At 44.9% G+C, this 26,343-nt stretch overlaps 1 protein-coding gene across 4 annotated transcripts in view; it reads left to right on the top strand.

The window, feature by feature from the left end:
- The window catches only part of LOC147636640 (rho GTPase-activating protein 7-like), an 89,033-nt gene that overhangs the window by 35,850 nt on the left and 26,840 nt on the right, over positions 1-26,343 (top strand). For all 4 annotated transcript variants that reach the window (XR_015266181.1, XR_015266180.1, XM_086800092.1 and 1 more), the window contains exons 7-12: positions 2,350-2,469; positions 2,602-2,679; positions 7,148-7,203; positions 7,355-7,424; positions 7,580-7,667; positions 8,943-9,186. Coding sequence is in view for 2 of the 4 variants with exons in the window: in XM_086800092.1 (XP_086656218.1) it covers positions 2,350-2,469; positions 2,602-2,679; positions 7,148-7,203; positions 7,355-7,424; positions 7,580-7,667; positions 8,943-9,186 (656 nt within the window). In the remaining 2 variants the exon portion in view is untranslated. The remainder of the gene's footprint in view (positions 1-2,349; positions 2,470-2,601; positions 2,680-7,147; positions 7,204-7,354; positions 7,425-7,579; positions 7,668-8,942; positions 9,187-26,343) is intronic.

Here is a 26,343-nt window from a genome sequence, read left to right as displayed (position 1 = left end):
ACTCTTGGAAATCTGATTTTGAAACATAATCCTCGAAAAGATCGGCATCGGTGGCTTCTGTAGCCAGCAGGTCTTCACGTTCGAGAAAGGACTCCAACTCGGATTCTTGGAGAGGGCAAGAGGAGAGAAAAGTTTGATCTTGTACAAAAATAAGAGTGCTAGAGAGCTTGAGAGCTTGAGAGATGTGTGGCAAGAAGCTCGCTCAAGGGGAATATATAGGCTTCTCCAAAAGCTAACTTTAGCTTTTGCTTTTGTGTTTTTTTTTTGGCAAAAAAAATAAAATAAAAAATATATATATATTTTGTTTTCTTTATAAAAAAAAGAAAAAAAAAACACTTATAAAGCAATACTTGGGTTTTTAAACCCTTTTACTAAGGTTTAGCAAAAACTAAAGCAAACGAAACAAGGCGTGGGTTTTTTTGTTTTTTCAAAAAAAAACAAAAGCTAAAAAAAACCTACACGTGTATGCTTTCGCGTTTTCTGCTGCGCCTCAGTGCCCATTGTACGCCCGCTTGCCAGCATTGACGCTTGTGCACGAAACTGGCCGCCTGCATACGGCTGTCGCCAGCGCACGTACCTGGCGCCCGACTGCCTGTGTGCGTGTACCTGGACGTTTATGTAACCGCCTGCCTAAGCTGTCGCCTGCGCACGTGTGCCTGCCTACGCATACTGGTGACGCTTGCGCTTGGCTGCGTGTACAGGCTACTAGCGCGAACGTACTAGCTTGCCTACACTAACCAGTCTGGCTGCGCATACAAGCTTTTTTACAGAAGCTTCACACAAGGTTTTGTTTCTCTCTCTCTCTCTCTCTTTCTCTCTTACAAACAACAACCGACTGGCTTTTTCTTTTTTACTCTCTCTTCAACCTGTTCATACAGTTGAAGTACACATCCAGCCTTCGTCTTGCAAAGCAAACAACCCATACAAGACCATAATCCCTAACATAGGTTCCAACGATGCAAAGAAACATACTGAAATTGAAAAAGCAGCAGTATGCACAGAAAAAACAGCAAGCTTCTCGAACTCATACCTATTCTTTGACCTCATCTTCTCTACCAACCGACTTGCTCGTTCATGAGGCTTGCTCTGATACCACTGTCAAATCCCCATAGGATCTCCTCATAGAGAATGCTCCTGGTACAAGACTCAAAACCTGCAAACAAACCAAACAAACATGACGGGGGTGCAGGCCTGACTCACCTCCCAACCTTGACAGCCGTGGGCAAGCCCACAAGTCTTGGCTGTCCCCACCGAGCCACGAGTTGAGCTAACTAGATGGACGTACTGACCAATCTCTACCTCGTGACGTCCCATACCGCTACGAAGCTACCCTTGCGGGCCTCGAGACTGCTGCCGGTCTTAGTTGCGTGAAGCAGGTGCACGTCTACACTAGATCCAGGCTCCTGACCATAGAGCTCTCACAAAGACACGCGAGACTCTATAAACCTTGGCCACCCTTTTATAGGCTCTTGGCCAGTCGGGCATCCACACTTGGGCACCCGCCCGTCCATACATGGGTGCCTGCTCGTTAGTCTATCCCTAACTCAGCTCGTCAGTCAGCCTGCCTAGCTCCAAGCTTCCCCTAACCTCGAAGCTAGTCTTGTGTGCGTGTAGCACACGGTAGATACACACTGTGCACATGACAAGCATGCCTGTGGATTGTTCTTGAATAAATTCCTGAAAGGGGGCGCGGCCTGTTCCCCGCTCAATGTGGTGTACTATGCAAGATCCCTATTCCCTTCTTTCGCTCCCCTCTCTCTCTATATCTCTATCTCTTGGACACGTGGTTGAGTTTGTTACGGCACGCCCCGCTGGGCTTACAGAATGGGTGGGCTGGGCAGCTTATTTATAGGCTAACTACCCCTTCAGTTGTGAAGGTTGGGTTCTAGTTGGCAGCATCACTCTGGTTGTGCGCTGGTCCGATTTTTCTGCAGGCTGCTTCGGCTATTTTGCTGGCTTGTCCGATGGTTCTGTCAGGTCCAACTGGCCTGCTGGACTGTCCATGCTACTGATCCGCCTGCATACTGGCCTGTCCACCTGTCCTGTCACCCATCCATCCTGCACAGGCAGCCTGCGATTGCCTAGACTGCTCGTGCACATCAAACATTGTTTTTGACCTCGGTCTCATTCTTGTTTTAACCTCTTAAGTTCCACCTAACACTGACGTGCTCCAATTTTCATCAATGGAATGTTCTCTCCTCCCTGTACACTTTGCATGTGCACACATGAATGTGAACTCTCAAACCCGTTCTTTTTGCACAATGTGAAGGTAGTGCAAAAGCATAGATCTTGACATGAAAAGTTATCAAATCTTTTGGTGCTTATTGTATCTTCTGCCATGCCTTGCAGGTAGAGAGAGACGGCCGGTTAAATCATTAGTTGTTGGAAGGCCAATACTTCTTGCTCTGGAGGATATTGATGGAAGCCCCTCTTTTCTGGAAAAAGCTCTTTGCTTCATCGAGCAATATGGTACTTGCTTTGTAGATTATTTACCGTCTCATTTTCTCTTTTTTACTTGAGAAGGTTTTCAGTAGGCCTGCTTAGATGAAGAGAGCTTTGACATGCTAGTTAGCGAAGTTCTAAAGACTGTTTCATGCTCAGGAGTAAAAGTTGAGGGTGTACTTAGGCAGTCTGCTGATGTTGATGATGTGGACCAACGGATTCGCGATTATGAACAAGGTATGGACTGCTTAGGCTACTGCCAGCTTTTCTTTTCTATGGAGTGAGGCAGTTGCTGCTATGGATTGACTCAATTTAAGCATATTTTTGTGTGCATGCTATGAAGTAGAATGCAACCGTTTAGTTTCTATGACCATAAACTATGTTGGAATGTGTTTCTGGTGCCTCCCTATCCACCCCTCTGGACTGGAAAAAACTGGTTAGATAAGATAAGTGTTGGGGGCAAGGATCCCTGAGTAGTGACTCTCTGTGTCGGTTGAGATCCATCTGATTTGGGACTCCATGATCTGGAATAAGGGTCCAAAGCCCTCTCTGAATAGACAATGAAATCTCCCTCTGATCTCGTAGTAGACTGGGCACAGGCAAACATAGTGCTCCTTTGACTCAACCCTCGTTTGATAGGTCTTGCCCTCTCTAGCTATCCGCTCAGCTCTGCCAGTCTCTATCCTCAATCTATAGGATGATACCCTAAGCTGGCCAATGGCTATCAACATGGGGCACGAAGACAACGAGATGCTGTATGAAACCATCTGCTATGAATGTCAGGAAATGATCTCTGTAGTACTGCATCTTGGTAGGCAATTGGCCTACCACCAAGGTTTCAACTCCCGGGAAAAAACTTCGTGGAATTGGGAGGGCGATTCAAAATTTGAAGTGCAAAACCAACCGTTCAACTCTCCTTCAATAGGCAACAGGTGTGATTCATGTGTGACGTATGTATAGCCCAATTAGACCATATCGGATCACCCGGTTTCTGTCCTAATGTGTAAGCCGAATGTAAAGAGAGAGCCGGTCCATGTGTAGTCCATGTGCCTGAAACCGTGTGAGTACTGCGACATACTGGGAAGAATGCTCTCCGCTGGCTGTTGTCTGCTGTGATGACTATAGTGCAAGTGGAGGGGAGTCAAGTGTATATAAGTGATGTCTAGAACAGGGCCTCCATCAATATAGTAGACTCAGCAAACTCTGCTTGGATGACCTGGTGGGGAACAGATGGTTTGCTGCATATCATCCATGATAACATCATGATCTGAGGACGCTCTATGCATTGCCAATCTGTCAGGGATAAATTTGGGTGCCCAGAAGGGAGCTGCATACATAAACGCCGGGGTTGCTAGGGTGTCGAAAAGCTAACCCTTTGTCCTCAGCTCCTGAAAATGCGCGTGAAAACACTGCCTCTCCAACAGGGCTAGAGTTGCATATCCTCTAGTGAGTCTATTCTATGCTGCCTGTCTCATAGAGAAGCGTGGATTAGTGAAGGTAGCTCCTAGATAGACATATAAGGAGTGATCTCTGTACAGCTTGCAACTGGGTAGGAGGTGTGGAATACCATAACCTTGGTTTTCCCAAGGTTGACTGAGAGCCCCCTGTATGTGCAAAAAACCTGTAAAGCATCCACACGCTTTTGTAGCCCCTCCCCGGGATCAATGAGTACAATATCATCAGCATATAAAAAGATGGAATTAAGAATACCTCCTAGAGAAGCTCCTCGGCCTCCAGCTCTGTCAGTGAAGTCCGAGATCTCATCACAGTAGAGTCCAAAGAGGGTTGGAGATAGTGGTCATCCTTGTTTCACTCCGATGGTGCTAGAGACCTCATGAGCATCTCACCTTGCCAATAACCGACTCATATAAGGCAACGATAGCCCAGATCATGTCAGACGGGTCATTGAGATGCTGTAAGCGCTGTAGGAGACTGACCAGAGGCCCTGTACGAAAAGCTTTGCGGAAGTCCACAAAGCAACAGAATAGTCCGCGGCCATCTACCTCGGCCTGCTCCATGATAGCCCAAAGTGAGAGTATGTGATCGAGTGTGGAGAAGGTCCTCTTGAATCCTGCCTTCCTGTGCCCTATCCCTCTCTCTTTGCCAATGTGTTGAGCTTGGACTCAAGTATAGATCCACAGGGCTTGGCCAAGATATGACCGATGATGATGGTCCTGTCCCGCCTTGACTAACTTATGACCCATGGTTAGCATAGTCAAGAGGGATGAGGAGGCCCACTACCTCCTTGGTGCCCTATATCCCTCTCTCTTTGCCAATGTGTTGAGCTTGGACTCAAGTATAGATCCATAGGGCTTGGCCAAGATATGGCCAATGATGATGGTCTTGTCCCGCCTTGACAAACTTACAGCCCATGGTTAGCATAGTCAAGAGGGATGAGGAGGCCCGCTACGTGTGGGTTTGGTTACAAATTACAGCCTCAAGATGCATCTATGTGGCAATATGCTATTTGGCCCTAGATTCTTCACAATATGCCCCACATGACCGGGAGGAGTCTCCATACACATCTTACTACGAGGCTTCAATGATAGAACCTAGAGTGAGTAGATATAGATGTATGATTTGAGGACCCTATCAGGTTGCAACTTGCAAGTGATGGACCAGGACGGCACACGGCTACGTGTCTCACAGGACGATGGAGACATCACTTTGTATGGGAGATGCCTCCTACATCTTGGCTCATGCCATAGCCTTGCTATCAATAATGAGATGGCATGGTGGTATGCAGCAAGAGGGCTTACTGGTTTTCTGTACGAGGGGGGGCTCCAGCACAGTCGATTATCTTATGGCATCGTCGGAACTAGCCTCGTTTGTACCTGCCTTCCATCCTACCATCCCCACTTGGTGCCGACCACAGTTACGTTGCCTTCGCTTTCATTTGCACACCACCTACCCCACCACAGGCATTGCCCATCTCATACTACACCCAGATCCATTTCACCCATGATTGTGATCTTATTTATGCAAATCAGCTCTATTGTGGTCTCTTGGATGTACACCCATCTGCACCTCTCAGTACCCTCACCTCACAGCTCACAACAATTATCCACACATCCGCCATCAACAGTTTTCCACACATCCACCGGTCCACCGCCAACCTCACACAAGTACCATCATTCATGTGTCAAAATTGTTGGCACGACGACAAATGTCGTATCACACGTGCACGTCTTTTGTGTGAATTAGCTACTGGCCAAATCCGCAAGCGTGACACTGAATGGACTAACCGATACCTTACTTGTGCAAGAAACGAGCACATTGTCGTAAATAGAGGACTTATACCAACTCTTCCTAAGCGGGAATTCTGACGAGGCTTGGCATAGGATCCGGAAACGACGCTTACCCACCCCCATCACAGACTCGCACATCTGGCACTCATATGCACACTCATTATACCACATACCCCACCAACCCCCCTTCCCACATCCACTTTCTTCACTGGAGACATGATGGTAAAGGCTATATGCAGGCTTCAAAACGGCCGATCACAAGATCACAAGGGGATTATGGCTGAGCACCTCTTATGCAGGCGACATCCTGGCACCTCTCCTAGGCCATATGTTTAATAGGGTCCTTTGAGGCCTTTATCCCCACCTGGTCATCACACAATATTGCACCTATCCACTCCTTCTGATCCTCTCCTCCTCGTACTCTTCGGGTCTCCCCCCGGTATGCTGACACCCATTGGTATCCCGATACATGTGGCAGTCCCCTCTCCTAGCTTTGGTACGTCTTTGTGTAGAAGTTGATGTCCCGTCTTGTGAAAGTCTCCTTGAATCCCCAATGTCTGACCTCAAAGTCCCATTGCAGCTCCAGACCGCCATCCTCAGATGTATGGTCCCATAGACCCCGTGTCCCTATTCGGGACATTTGTCTATGATGATGACCTTGCTATCTCTATAAACTGCCCACTTCCCCACCCTACGGGCTTTTTAGCACCTGCAGCATGCTCATTTTTCTATGCTCCACATGTGCAGGAGTGAGGTCGTCACCAAGATAAGTTTTCTCACATTTGAGGGCTGCTCTATGATCCAAGAATGATTGCCAGCTGGTGGTGTCCTTGAATTTGTAGTTTCCTAGCCAAAAACACAGAAATACTATTTCCTCGAGTTGTCATTTCCCTTTCCCTTTCACTTTCCCTTTGCCGTTTCCTCATCTTCTCTCAAGTTTTCACCTGCAAAAATTTCCTGGCTAAGTTTTACTCCAAGCTTCCTTGCTTTCTCCTTCAAATTTTGGTCCATCCTAAAGTTTCTACTCTACTTCAAATTAAGGTCCATCTCGAGTTTCTACTCTACTTCTCTCTCATTTCGAGTTTCTTTTACAGTTCACCATTCATGTACACTGTAATAATGTTGTGGACCTGGTGTTTCCTAGTTATCTCCATTTGCTTGTTTTCAGCTGTTTTCATTATACAGATATCAATCGCTCCCTTTTTGGTTCCATAGAACTATGGGATGTGTTTGTGTGTGCGTTTTCTCTTGAGTGCTAGCTTTCATCACCACTGATTCTACCTTTTTTCTCTGAAAAAGTGTGAGAACTCAGAATGGTGGTTTATCTATTAAGATTTGACCAAGATCACACTTAGCTTTCTGTGATATGAACTTCCCATTGCTATATTGTTTTTCATCAATTTACTTTGCATCTTTTCTAGATTGTTCAAACTGATTACTGCAGTATGACATTACAGGGAGGAATCAGTTTGGGCTGGAGGAAGATGCTCATATTATTAGTGATTGTGTTAAGGTAACCTTCAATTATTTATGCAGTTGTGATAGAACTCTCAAGTGCCTGAGAAGTGTTTGCATAAAATGCTGTATCTAGACGGGATATAGACGTAAGGTTATTGATTCTATATGTAATTTTTCTTCTTTCTACAATTTGCATATGTAAACAGCATGTTCTCAGAGAGTTGCCTTCGTCACCTGTGCCAACTCCTTGCTGCACCGCCCTTCTAGAAGCTCACAGTAAGCATTCATTAGCTCTTTTAAGCTTGTATCTAAAAATTTTGTTGGCCCTATTGAGTCTTGACAAACACGTCGCTTTATATAATTATATTTTTGGCATATGACTGTTGGTAGCACAGCATGTTGCTTATTAGCATAATTATAATTGATGGTAGGAGTTGAAGGTAAGGAGGCTCGAATCATGGCTATGCGCATGGCCGTAGCTGAAACCTTTCCTGAACCCAACCGAAGGTTGCTGCAGAGGTATTTTCTTTTTGTTTTTATCAGCAAATCTTCCTTTTATTCATCCTGGTATTTTAGAAAATATGGGCAAACTGGTCACAGTCAAAAACAAATTAAATTCATGCTCAGGATGTATCTGTCACCACCAAGGTTCTCAGATAGTGGTCCTAGCTAGCTGGCTTCTCATTGGCCCTCACCCAACAGTTTTATTTCAAGAATTGTTGGGGCTGGAATTCACGATCTCTTGGGTAAGGGTGGGTTGTGAGCTAACCACTTGGTCAAGAGCCGCCAGACCTTAACCAGCATTTTGTTGTCTGGTTGTTTTATAACTAGTTTCAACATGAAAAATTGGTTCGTCTGGTTAGTGCGTTTCATTCAATATGAAACCGTATGAGAATCTTTCAGAACTTTTCATTTGTTTATTTTTTTTTTCTGAAATTTGTAACTAGCTTTGACTTTTGTTCTCCAATGATTTGTAAATCATGATTTTATTTGCTGAGTGCTCGGGCTGTCAGGTTTGAGAAATCATGATTGAAGATGGTTTTTTTTTGGGGGGGGGATAAGGTTGATTGTACATTTCAGTCATAGTTTTTTTTTGGTTTTTTTGTTTTTTTTTTTGGGCATGCTTTCATGCTACACATTAGGATATCTATAGCTCATTATGAGGAAGTGGTTATGGTACATGGTCATTGAAGTTGGAGCATCCTTGGCTCAATCCATCTCATGCAGCCAAATGTCATCTTCGAGAACTCTGTTCATTTTGTGGGGAAATTGTTTATGGGTTTACTTCATTAATAATTTGATTGGAGTGGCGGTAATGCATGAGAGAGCATTCCATGTGAAGTCGTCCATCTTGTGACTTGGACATACAACACAACAATGTTCTACTCTTGTGAGGCATGGTGCATAGATGATGTGAAAGCAAACCATGGTACCCCTGGTCTGCTTTAGGGGGCGTCTCCTAGGCTTTACATTCTCAATATGTATGTGACCAATCGAAATGAGGCATCTGTGTGAAGTTGGGGGCTTGGAAACTCTGCAGGATGATGTAGTTGTGGGATACAGGGTTTACTATGTATGAGTGGTGAATCTGAATGAGTCCTGTAAACAAGATACTACCCCACATCAAGAATGGCAGTCTCTCTTTCTGGATCCATTTTATATGTGTGAGGCTTATCGGCCAAAAGCTGCCTGATACATCTTAGCACTTTCTTATCAATGCCTTCATTCTAAGCTTGCAAACACTTTAAGGCTTACACTACTTGCTAAGAAAACATTTGATTCTCATGGATGCAGAGTGCTTAAAATGATGGGAGCCGTGGTGGATCATAGTTTTGAGAATCGCATGACAGCATCAGCTGTTGCAGCTTGCATGGCTCCTTTGCTACTAAGACCTCTTTTGGCTGGTGAATGTGGCCTTGAAGATGACTCAGATGTTAGTGGAGACAACGCTGCTCAACTTCTTGCAGCAGCAGCAGCTGCAAATAGTGCTCAAGCCATAATTACAACACTTCTAGAAGAGTATGATAAAATCTTTGAGGTAAACTTACATCTTTTAGTTCCATATTCTATTGGATTGTTTGTGCGTCTGTATGTCTGGTCATGTTGGGTAGTGCTCACTATCGTGATGGGTTAGATCGAACTTAAGTTGTTTTGCTTAATATGTATTACAATGAGAAAGTGTTCTGGTACCAGATATCACAATTCTAGCTCCTTTGAGCTAGTCATTGAATCAATAGGCTAAGAGTACAAGAGAACTGAGCGACGATTATGCAGCTATATTTGGAGGTTTCAGCTTCTATATTGAATTTGTAACTCACAGCTAGTTGCAGCTTAATAAAGCTAAAGGTGGGAAACTAATTTCGTGAAGTAGGTGGGAAACTAATTTCGTGAAGTAGTCCACTCTTCCTTTAGATAAAAACGTAACAAATAAGTTGTCATACTTCTAGGATGAAAGCTGCAGATGGCTTTCATGCATTGTATGGAGAACTGAGGGTATGGAGAAGAACCTTAAAGCCATATGAGACATTGCAAAGTATGCAGTTGCACTCACTTTTTTTGTTTTTTGCTTTTTTTTGGTTTTTTTTGCGAGTGTTATAAAACATCTGACACATTAGGAAGACTTGATAGCGATTCCTTGTATCAAACATTGCTCATGGGAATTAATGTTGCAAGCTCAAACCAGTGCCATAGCTGTGGAAGATCTTGCAACAGTTGTGGAGTTGAAAGGCCCATAGAAGCAACAGCTTTGGAAAGAATTTAGTAGCTCTTGCTCAGCAAAATGCTGAGCAAGAGGTATTTGGGAGTATGATAAAACAGTTAATGTTGTATAGATGCTGAAAATGCATTTCAAGTCCCAGACATTGCTCAAGGATGAAAGAAATGATGTAGTTGCAGGATATTTTTTCACAGGTGTGAAAATTATGTTTTGAATGCCCTTTTCCAGGTACTATAAATGATTTGGGACTCTTATTTCAGAACTTTTCTGGTTGACTGCAGGGATGGTATGAAAGAATAATGGGTAGGTAAGAATAGATCAGTGCTCAATTTGCAAACGTAAGGAAGGTAACAATATTGATGAAAATTCCCAAGATAGACAAAAAGGATGGAAGCCCAATGCTGTTAATGCAGCAAAAGAGAAGATTATAGTAGCTGGTTGTAGAAGTTTGGCATCCCCCTTTCCGAGGACTCCATGGCAGGCGCTGCATCTTTCCACTCCAAGGCTGCCATCAGCAGTTAACTATTAGAACTGATTTTCCAGCTCCTTGCCTTCTCGGTGGCCTCATTGGAAGCCACTACATTGATTTGCAAGTTTCTCTGCAGCAGAGCATCCCGGGGACAGATACGGGATTTCTTGCAAGCCATGCATGCCATTCCGCAAGAAAGGGTGCATCATAGACATCCGATTCCTTGACAATGGATACATCCAGATGAATCCACTTTAGCTGCAAAGTGCTTGTTGCCTGCTCACGGTGTGGGGCTTTGAGGTCTACTTCAACTAATGGAATCACAACTGCTCTCTGGACTGATAGGCACTAGCTGGAGTTTCAGTTGGTCTTGGTTTGCTTCCTGGCCTCCAAAAACCATGCCCTCCTCCCAGCGATTGGGCAATTTTCGGGTGAGGTTCTTCGTCCTCCGGTAGCAGCTGCCGTTGCGAGGGAAGCAGTGCTCTGGACCCTCCACATGCAAATCACCTCTCCAAAGAACCTCCCTCCTCAGGTTGTGATCTCCCAGCTTGATGGTTCACAGTTCTTGCAACAGGTGGAGTTTTTGGGACTGCCCGGACAATGGTTTGCTTGCTGCTAGACGGATCATTGGGTGCAGGTGTGTCCTTGGTGGCGCATGAGTACAATGACACTTGTTGCGAGCCCTGAGCGACAAGGGCTCAAGCACTCTGAAATAGCCTCATCCACACCAGCAGCGCCCCCCCCCCCCCCCAAAAAAAAAAAAAAAAAAGAAAAAAGAAAAAAAAGAAAAAGAAAAAAGAAAAGCTTCATCCTCGGATTTGCATGCAGAGAGTAGAGACTTCCATTGCGGGGGCCACATCTCAGTGGATACCAAACCTGAGGTAACGGTTATGATACAACTGTTATGTACCAAAGGCTAACCCTAGGGTTAGGTTGGCTAATTTGTGCATTAGGGGGTCAAAAACATCAGTAAGCAAACTGATTATAAGGGTTAAGGCTCATAAAAGATGACAAATTAATGATAAACCTTATAAGTTAATAATCTCAGAAGTATAGCTTTTATTGGCTATTGGGAAAAGCTATATAACTGGGGTTATGAGTGGGTTATTGTGGTATTGTGATGGGGTCTGCACTTGGACCATGAGTGTTAACCCACTCTGGTTAGTCCATTGTGATGCAGACTGTCCACTGATGGCCCTGTTAGGGCAGGTCTTGGCAGTATGGGACGCTAGGGCTGGTTTGGTGTGGTCTGTATGGACGGAGCCTTAGCCCCTATGCTTGGGGGTGATCAGACGTTCTCGGATCTATGGTTGGGTGGTGAGCTAGCCTCTTGAACCCTAATTGAGAATTAACCTTGATTTGTATTGTGTTTAGGAGAACTTGGAAGGTGAGAGGATTCTGTGGTGAGATCTTGGGGAGGATTCTGTATGAGAGTGCCCTAAACCAACGAAGGACACGGAGGTGATGCACGGATTGTGAATCCTTGACACTAGCTGCCCATGGTCCTCTTGGCCTCGGTATAGACCTTGGGAGTAGTACTACTTGGTGGAGACGATCATTTTGGGGAGGGGGGGGGGGGCTGCTTTTAACATAATTGAAGCTCTTGAGTGTGATGGCAGGATTTCTTTCCCGAGACCATGGTGCCACGAGGGTATGCCCCTTTGGCCTCGGTATAGACCTTGGGAGTAGTACTACTTGGTGGAGACGATCATTTTGGGGAGGGGAGGGGGCTGCTTTTAACATAATTGAAGCTCTTGAGTGTGATGGCAGGATTTCTTTCCCGAGACCATGGTGCCACGAGGGTATGCCCCTTTGTATCGAATATGTTACATCTATACATGAGAGGTGTGAGATAAGCTATTGCCTTAAATGTAACCGCCTTGGACCGGCCCATCACATTCGGATATGTAACTTGTATTTTGGATTCAAAGACAAGTCTCTTACTAGAATTCATTCTGATATGTTACTTCTTTCGAACCTCAAGATCAAACAAAGTTACCAGAAGATGTCGCCACTGTAGGTTGCTTTTTGCTAAGCATGAGATGGAAGAATAGGCTGCTTTTTGCTAAGCATGAGATGGAAGAATAATCTAACTACAAGCAAAAACCACTGGTCGACTATCATGTATCATATTCACTAGCTGAGTCCGAATCACCGTAAGCGCGTAAATGTAGATCACCCCCTGGCATAGAACAACCCATATGTCTTTGTATCTTGGAGGTGTCTAAATATGCGTTTAACAGCCTACCAATTCTTAATCCTTGGGCTAGTCTAAGCTGAACTACATTCCTCATTCGAAAACGGACCATAGCTAAAGAAACGTTCTCTTGGATTCTCCTGTCGTGACTGCAGTAAGCGGTGATGGTGTTGTGAGTGAACCACAATGTCGTTGTGCTCAATCCATGTCGGTAAATATGGCTCCTCAAAATGCCAAGCTAAAACAAGCCTCTCGCATTGCCCATGACCTGATAATAAATGCTTGAAGGCGAAAGCTATAATATCATCCTCCTGGGATAATCTAGGTATCCCGAAAAGACATTACCCAATAAAATATTGTAAGTTTTATTTTGATAACCATGCTTTGATACCAAATGTGCAACCCCTACCCCCTTCTAAAAGAGAAACCACAACGGAAGACTAGACTAAGGGGATAGAGCGAATTCACTTGGGGCCTCTAGATATCAATATCCTATCGCTTGGCAATCCAACAGTTTCCCCAATGTAGTTGACTAGTGTCATATTCTTGACTATACACATGTGGAGAAACACCATGGAAGGGTAGTTATAGACCCTAGTGTGAGTTCGTGGCATGGTTTCTGACATGTGGAAGGGCTCCATGGAAGGATTGATATCCTAGTTTGTGGCATGGCTTAGTACATGTGGAAGGGCTTCATGGAAGGGTAGGCACCCTGTTGAGAGTTTGTGGCATGGCGATGAAGTCTCATGGAAGGGTGGACACCTTGGTGAGCATTCCTTGTACCTATATGGGCGGTGCCCGAGACAGGTTCTGTGCAAGATGAGTAATTTGGATATGGAATCCAGAATATTGTGCATAAAGCATTTGTGTGATTTGACATGCATGAATGACTTGTCTTAGTTGCTTGGACAATGCTTGGTATTTCTGCATGTGACTGTCCATGGGCTCCGGGGACGCTTGGAAACCTTGTGGACACATGTGTGCACACTTGTTTGGGACTGAAGGAGTGGTCTTATGTTTTTTAGAGGTGGTATGCGACCTCAAACTCAATTTACAGCTTATAATTTATTATACTAAGGTTTATGAGTGCAGGTGTTCACATACACTTAAATTTGGGCGGACAATTTATAGTGTTCACATACATTTAAAATTGGGCAGACAGTTTTTAGAGTGTTCACATTAGTTGGACCAAATTTGAATGTGACTTGGCCAAAACTCAAGCGTGGGCACTCTTCATGCAAGATTGGCTTCCACGAGTTGCTATTTTGGGCAAGAGAAGCCAAGATCAGCTAGGCGTCCTACTTTTGGCCTTGGACCGTGCTAGGGGGGCTACTGGCCCCTTAAGACCCCTCAGTCGGGGCTCCTCTCTAGGCCCTGGTTCTAATGCTCAAACCCCTGACCATCTCCTAATCATTAATGGTCATAATAATGACCTTATCAGTATCTAAGCCATGGTTCCCCCTAGAGACACATGCACCAATGTCTTCTCCTCTCATAATGAGGGAATTTACAAATGTTCACCAAACATAGATGTGAAATACACGCTAAGACATAGGCATTGAGTATACGTATACTAACACACCTTAATGTTTGCCCGAAGATAGATTATGTTCTTGGCCCAGTGCCAAGTCGATGAAGATGCCTAGTGAGTTGGTACTTCCCAAGAGCCTTGGTAAATATGTCGGTGCACTTCATAGAACAATACTCTAGCTCCATTATCTCATCCTCAATTAACTCTTCCACATAACGATACTAAATTTCAATGTGTCCATGTGTCCGGGCATGAGTTCTATCATGTGAAATAGAGCTAAGAGGGCCAAATAGTTACAAATAACGTTTCTCATCATCTAGGGAGTTTGATGATGCTCCTTCTCATTCTTGTCATGTTTCTTGGAGATGAGGATACTCCAAGCATGAAGGCTCTTCTCATTCTAGGAGTAAGAGAGACAGATTTGATTCTCGTGACATGTGACACAGTAGGAAGAAGACCCAAGAATTTAAATCAGGAGATAAGGATATTAAGTTTGAAAATTTCCATGGAAGATGGATACTACAAAGGCTCTTGCATTTGTCAGGCAATTCGAGATAGCCTTTTGTGATGGAGACTTTAGAGAGAAGTTCAAGTTGAGACATGTTGGCATGTACTTGAAGGACATGGCCAGTGATTGGTGGATGGCCAAATTGTTGGATGGCACTGGAGCTCTTTCATGGACTGATTTTAAGAGGCAATTTTTCGCACAGTTTTTGCCGCGAAACTTTGCTAAGAATGTGAAGAAGGAATGGGATTGGCTTAAGCAGGAAGAGGGTGAGTCTGTGCAAGACTTATGTGGCCAAATTTTGGAAGGTGCTGCTGAAAGTAACTCCTTTCATGTCTCTTGAGGAAGAAGAGAAGAAAAGGAAGTTTGAGGTAGGCTTACAGTCCGTCATACAGGATAGCCTTGAGATGTACGCGAATCAAACACTCGAGAATCTCATTCATTCGGCTACTATGGCAGAACAGTTGCATGTTTTGCCCCAAAACAGGTCATTTTCAGATCCATACAAGGGCAAAAGGAGGGCTGGTTATGACCAGAAAAAGGAGGGACAGCCCCATAAAAGTGACCAGAAAGGTTCCTCAGACACAAGGGAAGGCTCGCGTAAGAAGCCGGGGAGTAAATTCTTTGATCATGGGCTGTCCAAACAGCAGCGACTTGATTACATACGTGATGGGAAATGTTTTGGATGTGGCAGTAAGGAACATTTGTATCCTGTGTCCAAGAAATCCCAAGAATACAAGAGACAATGCAGAGAAGCCTAATGTGAATGCGATTCCCGATGTGCAAGGAAATACTGAGAGCAGAACCATATGCAAGGCTTGGGGGCAATTGAAGGATCAGCCCGCTCTCTTTCTTTCTTTCTGATGTATCTATAGATAACTTCATCTCTGAGGAGATGGCTATAGCTAATGGGTTGAATATATCAAATTATGGTATGCAAATGAATGCAGATGCCCCTTTTGTTGGTAAAGGGGTTAATGTAACTCTTGTCATCGGGAAACTTCGCATTCATATCAAAGGCTATCTAGATCACGAGAGCTTCTTGGTTGCTCCACTCACGGGATGTGATGTATTGTTGGGAATTCCCTAGCATACTTGTATGGAGCCGAAGAAGGGCTATAAGTCCAAGAAAATAGCTCTTTGCATAGAGGTAGGGAAGTGGTCATAGATGTTGGTACTCCAGGAAGTAGCATACCTAATGTTAGTCATGTACAAATTCGCAAAGTAATGAAAAAGTCTACTTGTTCTTACTTGGTTTTTGTGAGAGATGAAGTTGACTGTGGATCATTTGACGCAAGAAAGGTTTAAGTTCTGACATGGTTTTAGCGATTGTTTTTGTGATGCTTTGCCTGGTGCATTACCGCCAGAGAGACCCGAAGATCATCACATTGATCTAATTCCAGATAGTTCTCCTCCTAATAGGCCACCGTATTGGGTAAGTACCAGCCAACAAGAGGAGATTATGATGCAAGTTAGCTACTTGCTTGTGAAAGAGCTAGTACGTCCTAGCTCTTCTCCCTATTGTTCTTCAGTTTTATTGGTAGAGAAGAAGGATGGTTTGTATCGAATGTGTATGGATTATTGTGCCTTGAATAAGATCACGATTAAGATAGGTTTTTTATTCCATGCATTGATGATATTTTGGATAAACTGGAGGAGCTGCTTGTTTTAGCTACATTGATCTTAAAAGTGGCTATCACTAGATCAGAGTGGCACCTCAGGATGTCCATAAAACGGCTTTTCAAACCGCTTTTCGGCTCTGAGTTTTCGGTAGTGCCTTTTGGCCTTGCCAATGCTCTTGCCACTTTTAGTCGAATGATGGACCGCATATTCAAGAAACACAAGAAGTGTACTGGGTCATTCTTTGATGACATCATTGTTTTCTCAAAGAATGAGGAAGAGCATACAGAACATTTTGGCGATAGGCTTTGAAGAGCTTAGGCAGCATAAGCTTTACATAAATGGTAAGAAGAATGAATTCTTCTTTTTGAGATTCATTATCTTGGTCATATCGTATCCAAGAATGGGGCATGCATGGATCCAAGCAAGATACAGGCTATCCAGGATTGGCCAGAGTTGAAGTCTGTTCATGAAGTCATAAGTGTTCTTGGGTTATGTGCATACTACAGGAGGTTTGTTAGGCACTTTTCTAAGATTGTCTCATCTTTGCATGATCTCACTATGAAAGTTGTCTTTAAGTGGGATGATGAAGAAAAGGAAGCTTTCCATAAGTTAAAAGCTTGTATCGTATCGGGGCCGGTATTGATCATTCTGGGTTTACATAAACCTTTTTTGGTTGAGTGTGATGCATGTGGAGATAGCATTGGAGCTGTTTTGAATCAGGAAGGTCATGCCATAGCTTTTGAAAGTAGGCATCTTCAACATGTAGAGCTACACTTGTAGGTTTATGAGAGTTTTTGGCAGAGATTCATGCCCTTATTGTGTGGAAGCATTATCTTCTTGGGGCTAAATTAACGGATGTTTAGAGTTTGCGGTACTTTTTGACGCAAACTAAGTTATCAGACAAGCATATGAGATGGGTGAATTTTCTCTCTATGTTTCATTTTCAGATTTTGCATACACCTAGTAAGAAGCATAGCAGCCAGAAACGTATGAAACGCGTAAGAAACGTTTCTAAAACTCAGGCCAAAATAAGAGACGCTTTTTTTTAAAAAAGGTTTTTAATATTTTCCAATAGAATTTTAGCTTCAGACCTAAACATTATAGCAACACTAAAGTAGTAAGAAGCTAACACTTGTCATTGTCACGTAGCAGATGGAGTTGCTCAAAATTGGGGCAATTTTGAGAAATGGCTAAAAATTGGGGCTAATTTCATAATTGGGGGAAATTAGGGTTTGCAAATTGGGAGAAATTGGAGATTTCAATTTTCAACTGAGAATGATATGGGGATGAAGAGGAAGAATAGAAGAGAGAGGGAAGAAGATAAAGAAAGAAAGGAGAAGAAGAAGAAGAAGAACAAGAGGGAAGAAGAAGAAGAAGAGGAGGAAGAAGAAGAGGGAGGGAAGGAGGAAGAAGAAGAAGAAGAAGGAAGAAGGAAGAAGAGGGAAGGAGGAAGAAGAAGAAGAAGCGGCGCAAGAGAGAGAGAGATCAGAGAACATGGCAGAGAGAGAGAAATGAAATGAAATGAAATGCTATATTAACGTCTTCAAAAGGCCATAATGACCTATGAGAATAGAAGAGGGAGAGAAGAAGATAAAGAAAGAAAGGAGAAGAAGAAGAAGAAGAAGAACAAGACGGAAGAAGAAGAAGAAGAGGAGGAAGAAGAAGAGGGAGGGAAGAAGGAAGAAGAAGAAGAAGAAGAAGAAGGAAGAAGGAAGAAGAGGGAAGGAAGAAGAAGAAGAAGAAGCAGCGCAAGAGAGAGAGAGATCAGAGAACATGGCAGAGAGAGAGAAATGAAATGAAATGAAATGTTATATTAACGTCTTCAAAAGGCCATAATGACCTATGAGACCAAAAAGTTACATCATGGTGGATCTAATACAATGTCTGGATAAAAAACCAGAAAATGGAAAAGAAAAATAAAGATGATGCTACTGGCACCTAGAAAATGAAACTGGAATTGGAAGGTAAACAGAAACCCTTATAGGGTGTGAATATAGTGAGGGGTGGCTACGCTATGGAGGTGAGTGGAGTTTAGTGAGGGGATACAATATCATGTGGGACGGGGGGGTACACTATGGAGGTGCCTCCATCTCATAATATGTGCCGCATCGGACGTTGGCGGATCTCCTCAATATCCTCTGTGGTCAGCACCCTGATTGGGTGTCTCGCATGTCTCGCAAGAATAATCCGAATTCGCCGTTGCAACCTCCGTCTATGCTGGGATGCCCTCCTCCGTAGTCGTGGGCGTCTGGACCACCCAAGCTCAATCGCACGATCAATTAGTGTACCGCTGGTGTGGGCGGTATCCATGTCTTGCTGCTGCTGTGGTCCATCTGGCGCAGTGATGGCTGGACTAAAGAAGTCTGTAATGTGCCTCTGAGTCTGGCTCTCTGTGTGCCTAAGCAGGCTATCTCTATATCTCCGCAGCTCAAGTAAGAACAATCCCAAACACCTCTGGTCCTGGTATCCCATGACTCTGGAAAGTGGTCCAAAACCCTCTCTGAATAAACAGTGAAAACGACCACGTATCTCATAGTATGCAGTACAATGGCATATATAATGCAGCTCTGTCTCTGGCTCCCCATGGCATACTCGGCATATCCTGGCCTCAGCAGGTATACCTCTATATCGGCCAATCTCAATCTCAAGCTGGTGTGAGGATGTGCGAATCTGACCAATAGCACATCGTACTGCATGAGACAAGTGTACATCCATGTAACTGGGCATGATCACAAAACCATCTGCTGTGAGCTGAAGAAAATGCTCTTTGTAGAAAGCCATCTTTGTGCCCAGCTCCTCAGTCGGCTGTATCCATGTCCTCCTAATGTCCAGCTGAACTAAATCCTGACGGATGAGTCTGGTAATCTCTGTCCGTGTGAGAGTGAGAGAGGGTGCCTCTAGAGAATACTCGAAGGGAGGCGTCCATGCTAAAACCATGTGCCTGCAACCAAGATGTCATCTGTCCATACCAACAAGCCGTGTCTCCCTGTAAAGCTAACTGTCGGGAGGACTCAAGGGCGAGGCGTGTATATCTGTCACGGGGGAGATCCCACAAGCCATGTATGTAGGAGACTGATCTCGTAAGAGCCTCAATCACCAGAGGAGCAGCCGCCAGCTCTGCTCGAATAATCTCATGAGGTACCACGGCCTTGGCTCTAATAATCCTAGCAATCATAGATACCAAAGGCCTCTACATACCTCTCCACCCGCCTGCACTGTGATGGCCCACTGAAGGTCTCCATATCTGCACTCCATAAAGCATAGCTGATGTCACTAGAGTGTCAAAAAGCCAAAGTTTCGTTCGAGGTTCCTGAAACTGAACCTGCGAACACATCCTCTCCAAACCACCCAAGGCTGCATGTGCTCTAGTCAATCTCGTCTCTGCTGCTCTCCTCATCGAAAACACTGGCCCACTGAATACTACCCCAAGATATGTATATGCATCTGTATACTCCACAATCTCCTGCCCATATGTAAATGTGGGAGCTGATCGCCTAACCCATTGTGGCGTGGTGTTGAACACCATAACCTTGGTTTTGCCAAGGTTGACAGACAATCCACTATCATGTGCAAACTCATGTAAAGCATCCAGATGACGCTGCATACCCTTAGGGGAGTCAGAGATCAACACAATATCATCAGCATATAACAATAGTGGGATCCATGTACCTGCTAGCTGGGCTCCTCTGTCCCCCAATCTCTCAATGTAGTCAGAAGCCTCATCCACATACATACCAAACAATGAAGGAGATAACGGGCAACCTTGCTTCACTCCTATAGTGGAGTGAACCAAAGTAGAGACCCCCTCTGGGGTGCGTACCTGTCCTGCAACTGATCTATATAAAGCCATAATCCCCCATATGAGCTCTGTGGGTACCCCCATCTCCTGTAATCGCCTCATCAATCTGGCTCTGGGCACTGTATCAAATGCTTTGCGGAAGTCCACAAAGCTACAATAAATCCGTCGCCCATGCGACCTGCCCTCCTCAATAATGGCTCGCAGAGTCAAGATGTGGTCAAGAGTAGAGAAACCTCTCTTGAACCTTGCCTGTCCCTCTGCTCGAATGCCCTCTCTCTCTGCCCATCTACTCAACTGCTGCTCAAGAATGGATGCATAATAGTTCGATAATTCCCTCGCTCCATAGGGTCCCCTGACTTGAAGATAGGCACGATGGTGGACATACTCTAAGTCTCGGGTAAGCCTTCACACATAGCACGATTGAACATCACTGCTAGAAGCTCTGCTAGCATGTCCCTCGCATGAATAAAGTGCTCAGCGGCCAATCCATCATGATCATATGCTCTCCCAGTCTTCATCCTATCAATAGCCTTCCTTACCATCTCTGCCGTAAAGAAAGTACATGTCTGTGGGCATGGTACTGGCTGGTCCGGAAAAGGTGTCTGTCCAGGAACTGTATATAGAGATGCTGCATAACTACCCCAGACCTCTGTAGAAGTGATGGCCAAAGTAGGGGAGGACTCATGAAACAAACGCCAAGCCTCCCTCGAATCTTGGCTCAAGAACAGTTGGTATAATTCTTGCTCTAGCTGAGCAAGGAAGGCCCGCTTCTTCCTTCGCACAAGACGTCGGAAGGCAATACACGACTGTCGGTGAGTAGTGACTCTCAAAGCAACCTCCCGCTGCAGTCGGGCTCTCGTCTCTCTGCACTCCTCATTATACCAGCTGTTCTGGGGCATACACCCAGAACGCTGTCTCTGTCCAGGCTGAGTATGTGGATATGCCTCTCTCGCTGCATCCTGTAAAGTCTCTGTCAGTATATGCGTTAGCTCCTCCAAAGGTCTCCCTGGCTCCTCTGTGTATAGACGTCTATAAATCCCATCTGTGTAGACAGCATCAGTCTCTGAAGTAAAAGTATATCGAGTGTGATTTGCCCCTCGTGTCCTCTGAGCTGTGGTAAAGTGAAAAGAGATGGTCAATGTCAACAATGCATGATCCACTACTACCCCAATGGGCTGAGATCCAACTGTGAAGTCCTCAATGCATGAAATAAAGCTCGGCATAGCCATAACATAATCCACTGTGCTAGTACCATGTCTATGTGGAAAGCAAGTAAATCCAGCTGCTAACGGAAACCTCTGCAAGCCATTAAGTATGGCCAACCCATGTGCAGTCCCCATATCTACCAAATATCTCCCATACTCTGTGCACTCCACATCCTGTGAGCATCTGTCTAATCCCATATCCAGAGTGTCTAGCTCTCTCAGCATCTCCTCTGAGGTATCATAAAAGGCCGTCTGGTGGTTGTCCGTCCGGGCATTAAAGTCCCCTAACAGGATGATGTCTCCATCCCTAGAGAACTCCCATATATCATCATCTAGCACAGAGAAAGGAGACTGCCCTCTAGGTGCTGCATATGTCGATGTACTAGGAGCAAAATAGCATATGGCAATATACAGGAATCTGCCTGTGTCGGCCCTCAGTCTCACCCACATATATCTGGCCTGATCATCTCTCCGAACGATGTGTAGAAGTGGTTGCAGCTCCTTCCTGAAAAGAACTGCCACCCCCCTTGATCCTCTACTACTGTGTACCGATCTCATCCCTCCTCTGCAAGCTATCTCCCATCTGTATCCTGTCACCTGTGGCATCATCTGACCAGGGGCTTGGTGAGTCTCCGAGTAGAATATCTCTATCTCTAAAGTTGTCCTCAAAGGCACCTACATCAAGTCTGAGAGCGAGAGAGCGAGAGAGCGAGAGAGAGAGAGAGAGAGAAGGAGATTGAAAACGTCAAAACGTTAAAACGTTTGCTAAGGCTAAAGTCAATTTAAAAAAAACCCTTACCTCACGTTTTTTATGAAAGAAACGTTTCTTATTGTAAGAAACGTCCCGCACGTTTCTTTTCGAAAGAAACGTGTTTCTTTGCTACCATGGTAAGAAGAATGTAGTGGCAGATGCTCTCTCTAGAAGGCCTTAGGTGCATGCTATCATTATTGCCTATCATCAGGATCTTTCCTACATGCGGAATTCGTATGAGACTGATGATGATTTTCAGCTTATATGGACTAATTTACTGCAGGGCATTTCAGCCTCGAACCATTGCATACGGGATGGTTATTTAATGATGCAAAACCACTTATGTGTGCATAAGGATTTACGGCTTAAGGTGATGGGTGAATGCCATGCATTGCCATATGCAGGACATAGAGGAATTCTCGCCGCTACGCAGGCTTTGGAGAGGTACTTTTTTTGGCCAATCATGCGTAAAGACATAGATGTTTATGTGTGCGAACGTATGGTTCGCCAAAAAGTGAAGTTCGACAGGCATAAGGCACTTGGTTTACTTCAACCGTTGCCTATTCTAGATCAGCTATGGGAGTCCATAGCCGTGGATTTTATCATGGATTTGTCTAAAACGCAGCAGGGGAATGATGCCATATGAACCATCATCAACAGGTTTAGCAAGCATGCTCGTTTCATTTGTGTGAAAGAATATTAAGCCTGAGCACATGGCGAGAATATTCTTGGCCCATAATTTCAAGCATCATGGGATGCCCAAGACTATTGCGGGTGATCAAGATCCGAGAATCACAAGTTTGTTTTGGTGGGCTTTATTTGATAATATGGGCACAAAGCTGAATTTTTCATTAGCTTATCATCCTTAGACGGATGGGCAGAGTGAAATTGCAAATTCAGCTGTACTTGATTTCTCAAGTGTTACGTCGCTGAGCAGAAATCAGATTGGGAGACGTACTTGCCACTTGTGAAGTTTGCTTATAACAATACGGTGCACACTTCCAGTGGGAAAGCACCTTTGAGAGATTGTTTATGGCAGGGTGATGCTTCCACTTATCCTTCGCACGAATGATGAAATCTTTGCTGCCGCGATGAGTATGTTAGGTATGTGGATATAGCTTTCTCATAGGTACGGACAACCATATGAAGAACTCAAGAAAAACATAAGAAAGCTGCAGATAGACATCATAGACATGTGGATTTGAAAGAAGGTGATTGGGTGCTTCTCAAGTTTGAGAAGGCATGCCTTTGGAAGCAACATGGCAAGGAAGGCAAGTGTCCAAAGTTGTCTCCCAGGTTCTATGGGCCATTCCAATTGTTGGAACGGATTAATGATGTGGCTTTCAGGCTTGGTTTGCGTGAGCACTGGCGCATACATAATGCTTTTCATGTTAGCCTTCTCAAGAAATATGTGGGTCTTGTGCCACTTGAGCCGGTTATTGAGGATCAACCCGAAATTGATGAGCTTGAAGAAGTGCCTTAACCAGAATAGTTTGTGTTTCATAAGGAACGGAAAGCTATCGGTGGCAAGCTTATCCGTAGTTTTCTTGTGAAGTTTAAGAACTACCTTGCTCTCGATGCGAAGTGTGTAGATGAAGACTACTTCAAGGATTATCCGGATCTTCTATAGGCTTATTTGGCCGCTTTTCTATTGCGGCGGACAACTAATTAGAAGCCGGGGAGAATGTCAGATTCCTGACTATACACGTGGAGGAACACCATGGAAAGGTAGGTATAGACCCTCATGTGAGTTCTTGGCATGGTTTATTGCATGTGGAAGGGCCCCATGGAAGGATTGATATCCTGGTGTGAGTTCTTGGCATGGTTTATTACATGTGGAGGGGCTGCATGGAAGGATTGATATCTTGGTGTGAGTTCCTGGCATGGTTTAGTACATGTGGAAGGGCTTCATGGAAGGGTAGATACCCTGGTGAGAGTTCGTGGCATGGTGAAGTCTTATGGAAGGGTGGACACCCTGGTGAGCATTCCTTGTACCTCTATGGGCGGTGCCCGAGACAGGTTCTGTACATACAAGTTGAGTAAGTTGGGAGATGGAATCTAGAATATTGTGCATGAAGCATTGGTGTGATTTGACATGCATGAATGACTTGTCTTAGTTGCCTAGACAATGCTTGGTATTTCTGCATGTGACTGTCCATGGGCTCCGGGGACGCTTGGAAACCCTCTGGACGCATGTGTGCACATTGAGGCAGTGGTCTTATGTGTTTTACAGGTGGTAAGTGACCCCAAACTCCATTTACAGCTTATATTTTATTATACTAAGGTTTATGAGTGCAGGTGTTCACATACACTTAAATTTGGGCGGACAATTTATAAAGTGCTCACATACATTTAAAATTGGGCGGACAGTTTTTAGTCAGTTGGACCAAATTTTAATGTAATTTGGCCAAAACTCAAGTGTGAGCACTCTTCATGCAAGATTGGCTTCCACGAGTTGTTGTTCTAGGTAGGAAAAGCCAAGATCAGCTAGGCGCTGTACTTCTGGCAGTTTTGGGGAGTGCTGGACACTCTAGGGTTTTGATAGGTGTCAGTTTGCATGCTGGCCAGCAGTGTTGAAGCTGGTTGACTGCTTCCAAGGTTGCATAAAGGCTGATCGCTTGCTCCTAGAGGTGCTACATATAGAGGCTCTCATACATCGAGACAGGGCAGGAGTCGGCTGACATTCACTCTAGCAGGACGCCAGGTGGAGGTGGTGACATCATATGTGTACCTAGGGGTTACCTTCTCTGCAACAGCCACACGCTTCACCATGGGTTCAGCAGCCAGAGCTAGATTGACACGTGGATATGCAGCATCGGCTATGCTAGAGAGACAGTGCCACCAGGCGCATTTTCAGGAGCCCCGGACAAAGGGGTGGCTATTTGACACATTAGTCACACCGGCATTGATGTATGGAGCAGCGGTATGGGCGCCAGGCCTTGCTACCCATTGGTGGACACAGATAGAGAGACCACAGGCCCTCATGATGGCACGCATGATACGCAGCAAACCGTCAGTACCCCTTGACATTATCCGAGCAGAGTTTGCTGCACCTCCTATGATGGTAGAGGCTATATTTCAGACTATATGCCTGCTAGACAGATTCAGAGAGATGCCACAGGACAGATTGTCATACAGAGCTTTTGAGGCATCTAGACAGCTGGCTGAGGCAGGAGACAGAGGATCATGGTATGCACAGGTCACACATTGGTTCTCACAGCATGGCCTAGACATGGATCATCCATCTACCACCATTCCAGTATGACAGGGATGCACCAAGAGGAACATAGTATTGAGACAGGATCTATGGCAGCTCTATATACGAGAGACATGGATATCGCCTACACAGCCTCTTCCACCGAAGATGCTATACTACAGAGATCACTTCATGAGTATCATTGATGATGGATTTATAGAGAGGCCTAGATACATGGAGGGCTTTTTACCACGCGGCTCCCGAGTGGCTATTGGTCAGCTTAGAGTTTCATCACACCGATTGGAGATTGAGACTGGCAGAGCAGCATGGATCCCCCGAGAGGAGAGTGTATGCAGATTGTGCAGAGAGGAGGTGGAGAGTACTACAGAGATCACTTCATGAGTATCACTGATGATGGATTTATAGAGAGGCCTAGATACATGGAGGGCTTTTTACCACACGGCTCTCGAGTGGCTATTGGTCACCTTAGAGTTTCATCACACCGATTGGAGATTGAGACTGGCAGAGCAGCACGGATCCCCCGAGAGGAGAGGGTATGCAGATTGTGCAGAGAGGAGGTGGAGAGTGAGGAGCATTATGTATGTAGATGCAGAGCATATACAACCATCAGAGAGAGATATCCCATTTTGTTCAGAGAGCCACATTTCCTACGCCAGATCTTTGAGACAGCAGACCAGCGCATACTGGGGAGATTCATTCTAGACATACAGTGCCACAGAGAGACATCACTACAGGCTCAGATAGCTCCAGAGGGAGGACGACAGACACAGATTACTGCATTTTTTCAGAGATCCATCCCACTCCCAGCCCCTACATGGCAGGGAATTACTCTCCAGAGAGCAGAGACACTCAAAGCCCGCAGGAGACAGAGGACACCTAGCTTTCGGACGCCGCGCCTATACCAGAGAGAGATGACAGAGATCAGAGCTCAGTTTCACAGAGAGGGTGCGGAGCGACTGGCTCGCTTCAGAGCACACCCAGGCATGTTCTTCAGGGAGCTGTGGACACCCCCTTCATTGATGTATACCATTTTATACCCCCAGTATGGTACAGGATGGAGCTAGCTAGGTTGCATATCATGATTGTATACTCCATGCATATAGCTTTGCATTCTCCTAGTAGTAGAGCTCCATCCCCTCCACCACTCATTGTACTTATTGCACACCCAGATCCAGCTTTTTA

This window comes from Cibotium barometz, chromosome 7 (assembly GCF_041138505.1).
Source record: "Cibotium barometz isolate CiBa-2024 chromosome 7, ASM4113850v1, whole genome shotgun sequence".
In the NCBI taxonomy this organism is placed as follows: domain Eukaryota; kingdom Viridiplantae; phylum Streptophyta; class Polypodiopsida; order Cyatheales; family Cibotiaceae; genus Cibotium; species Cibotium barometz.
Note: the sequence above shows the minus strand (reverse complement) of the source record. Positions and strands in the feature narration are given on the sequence as shown.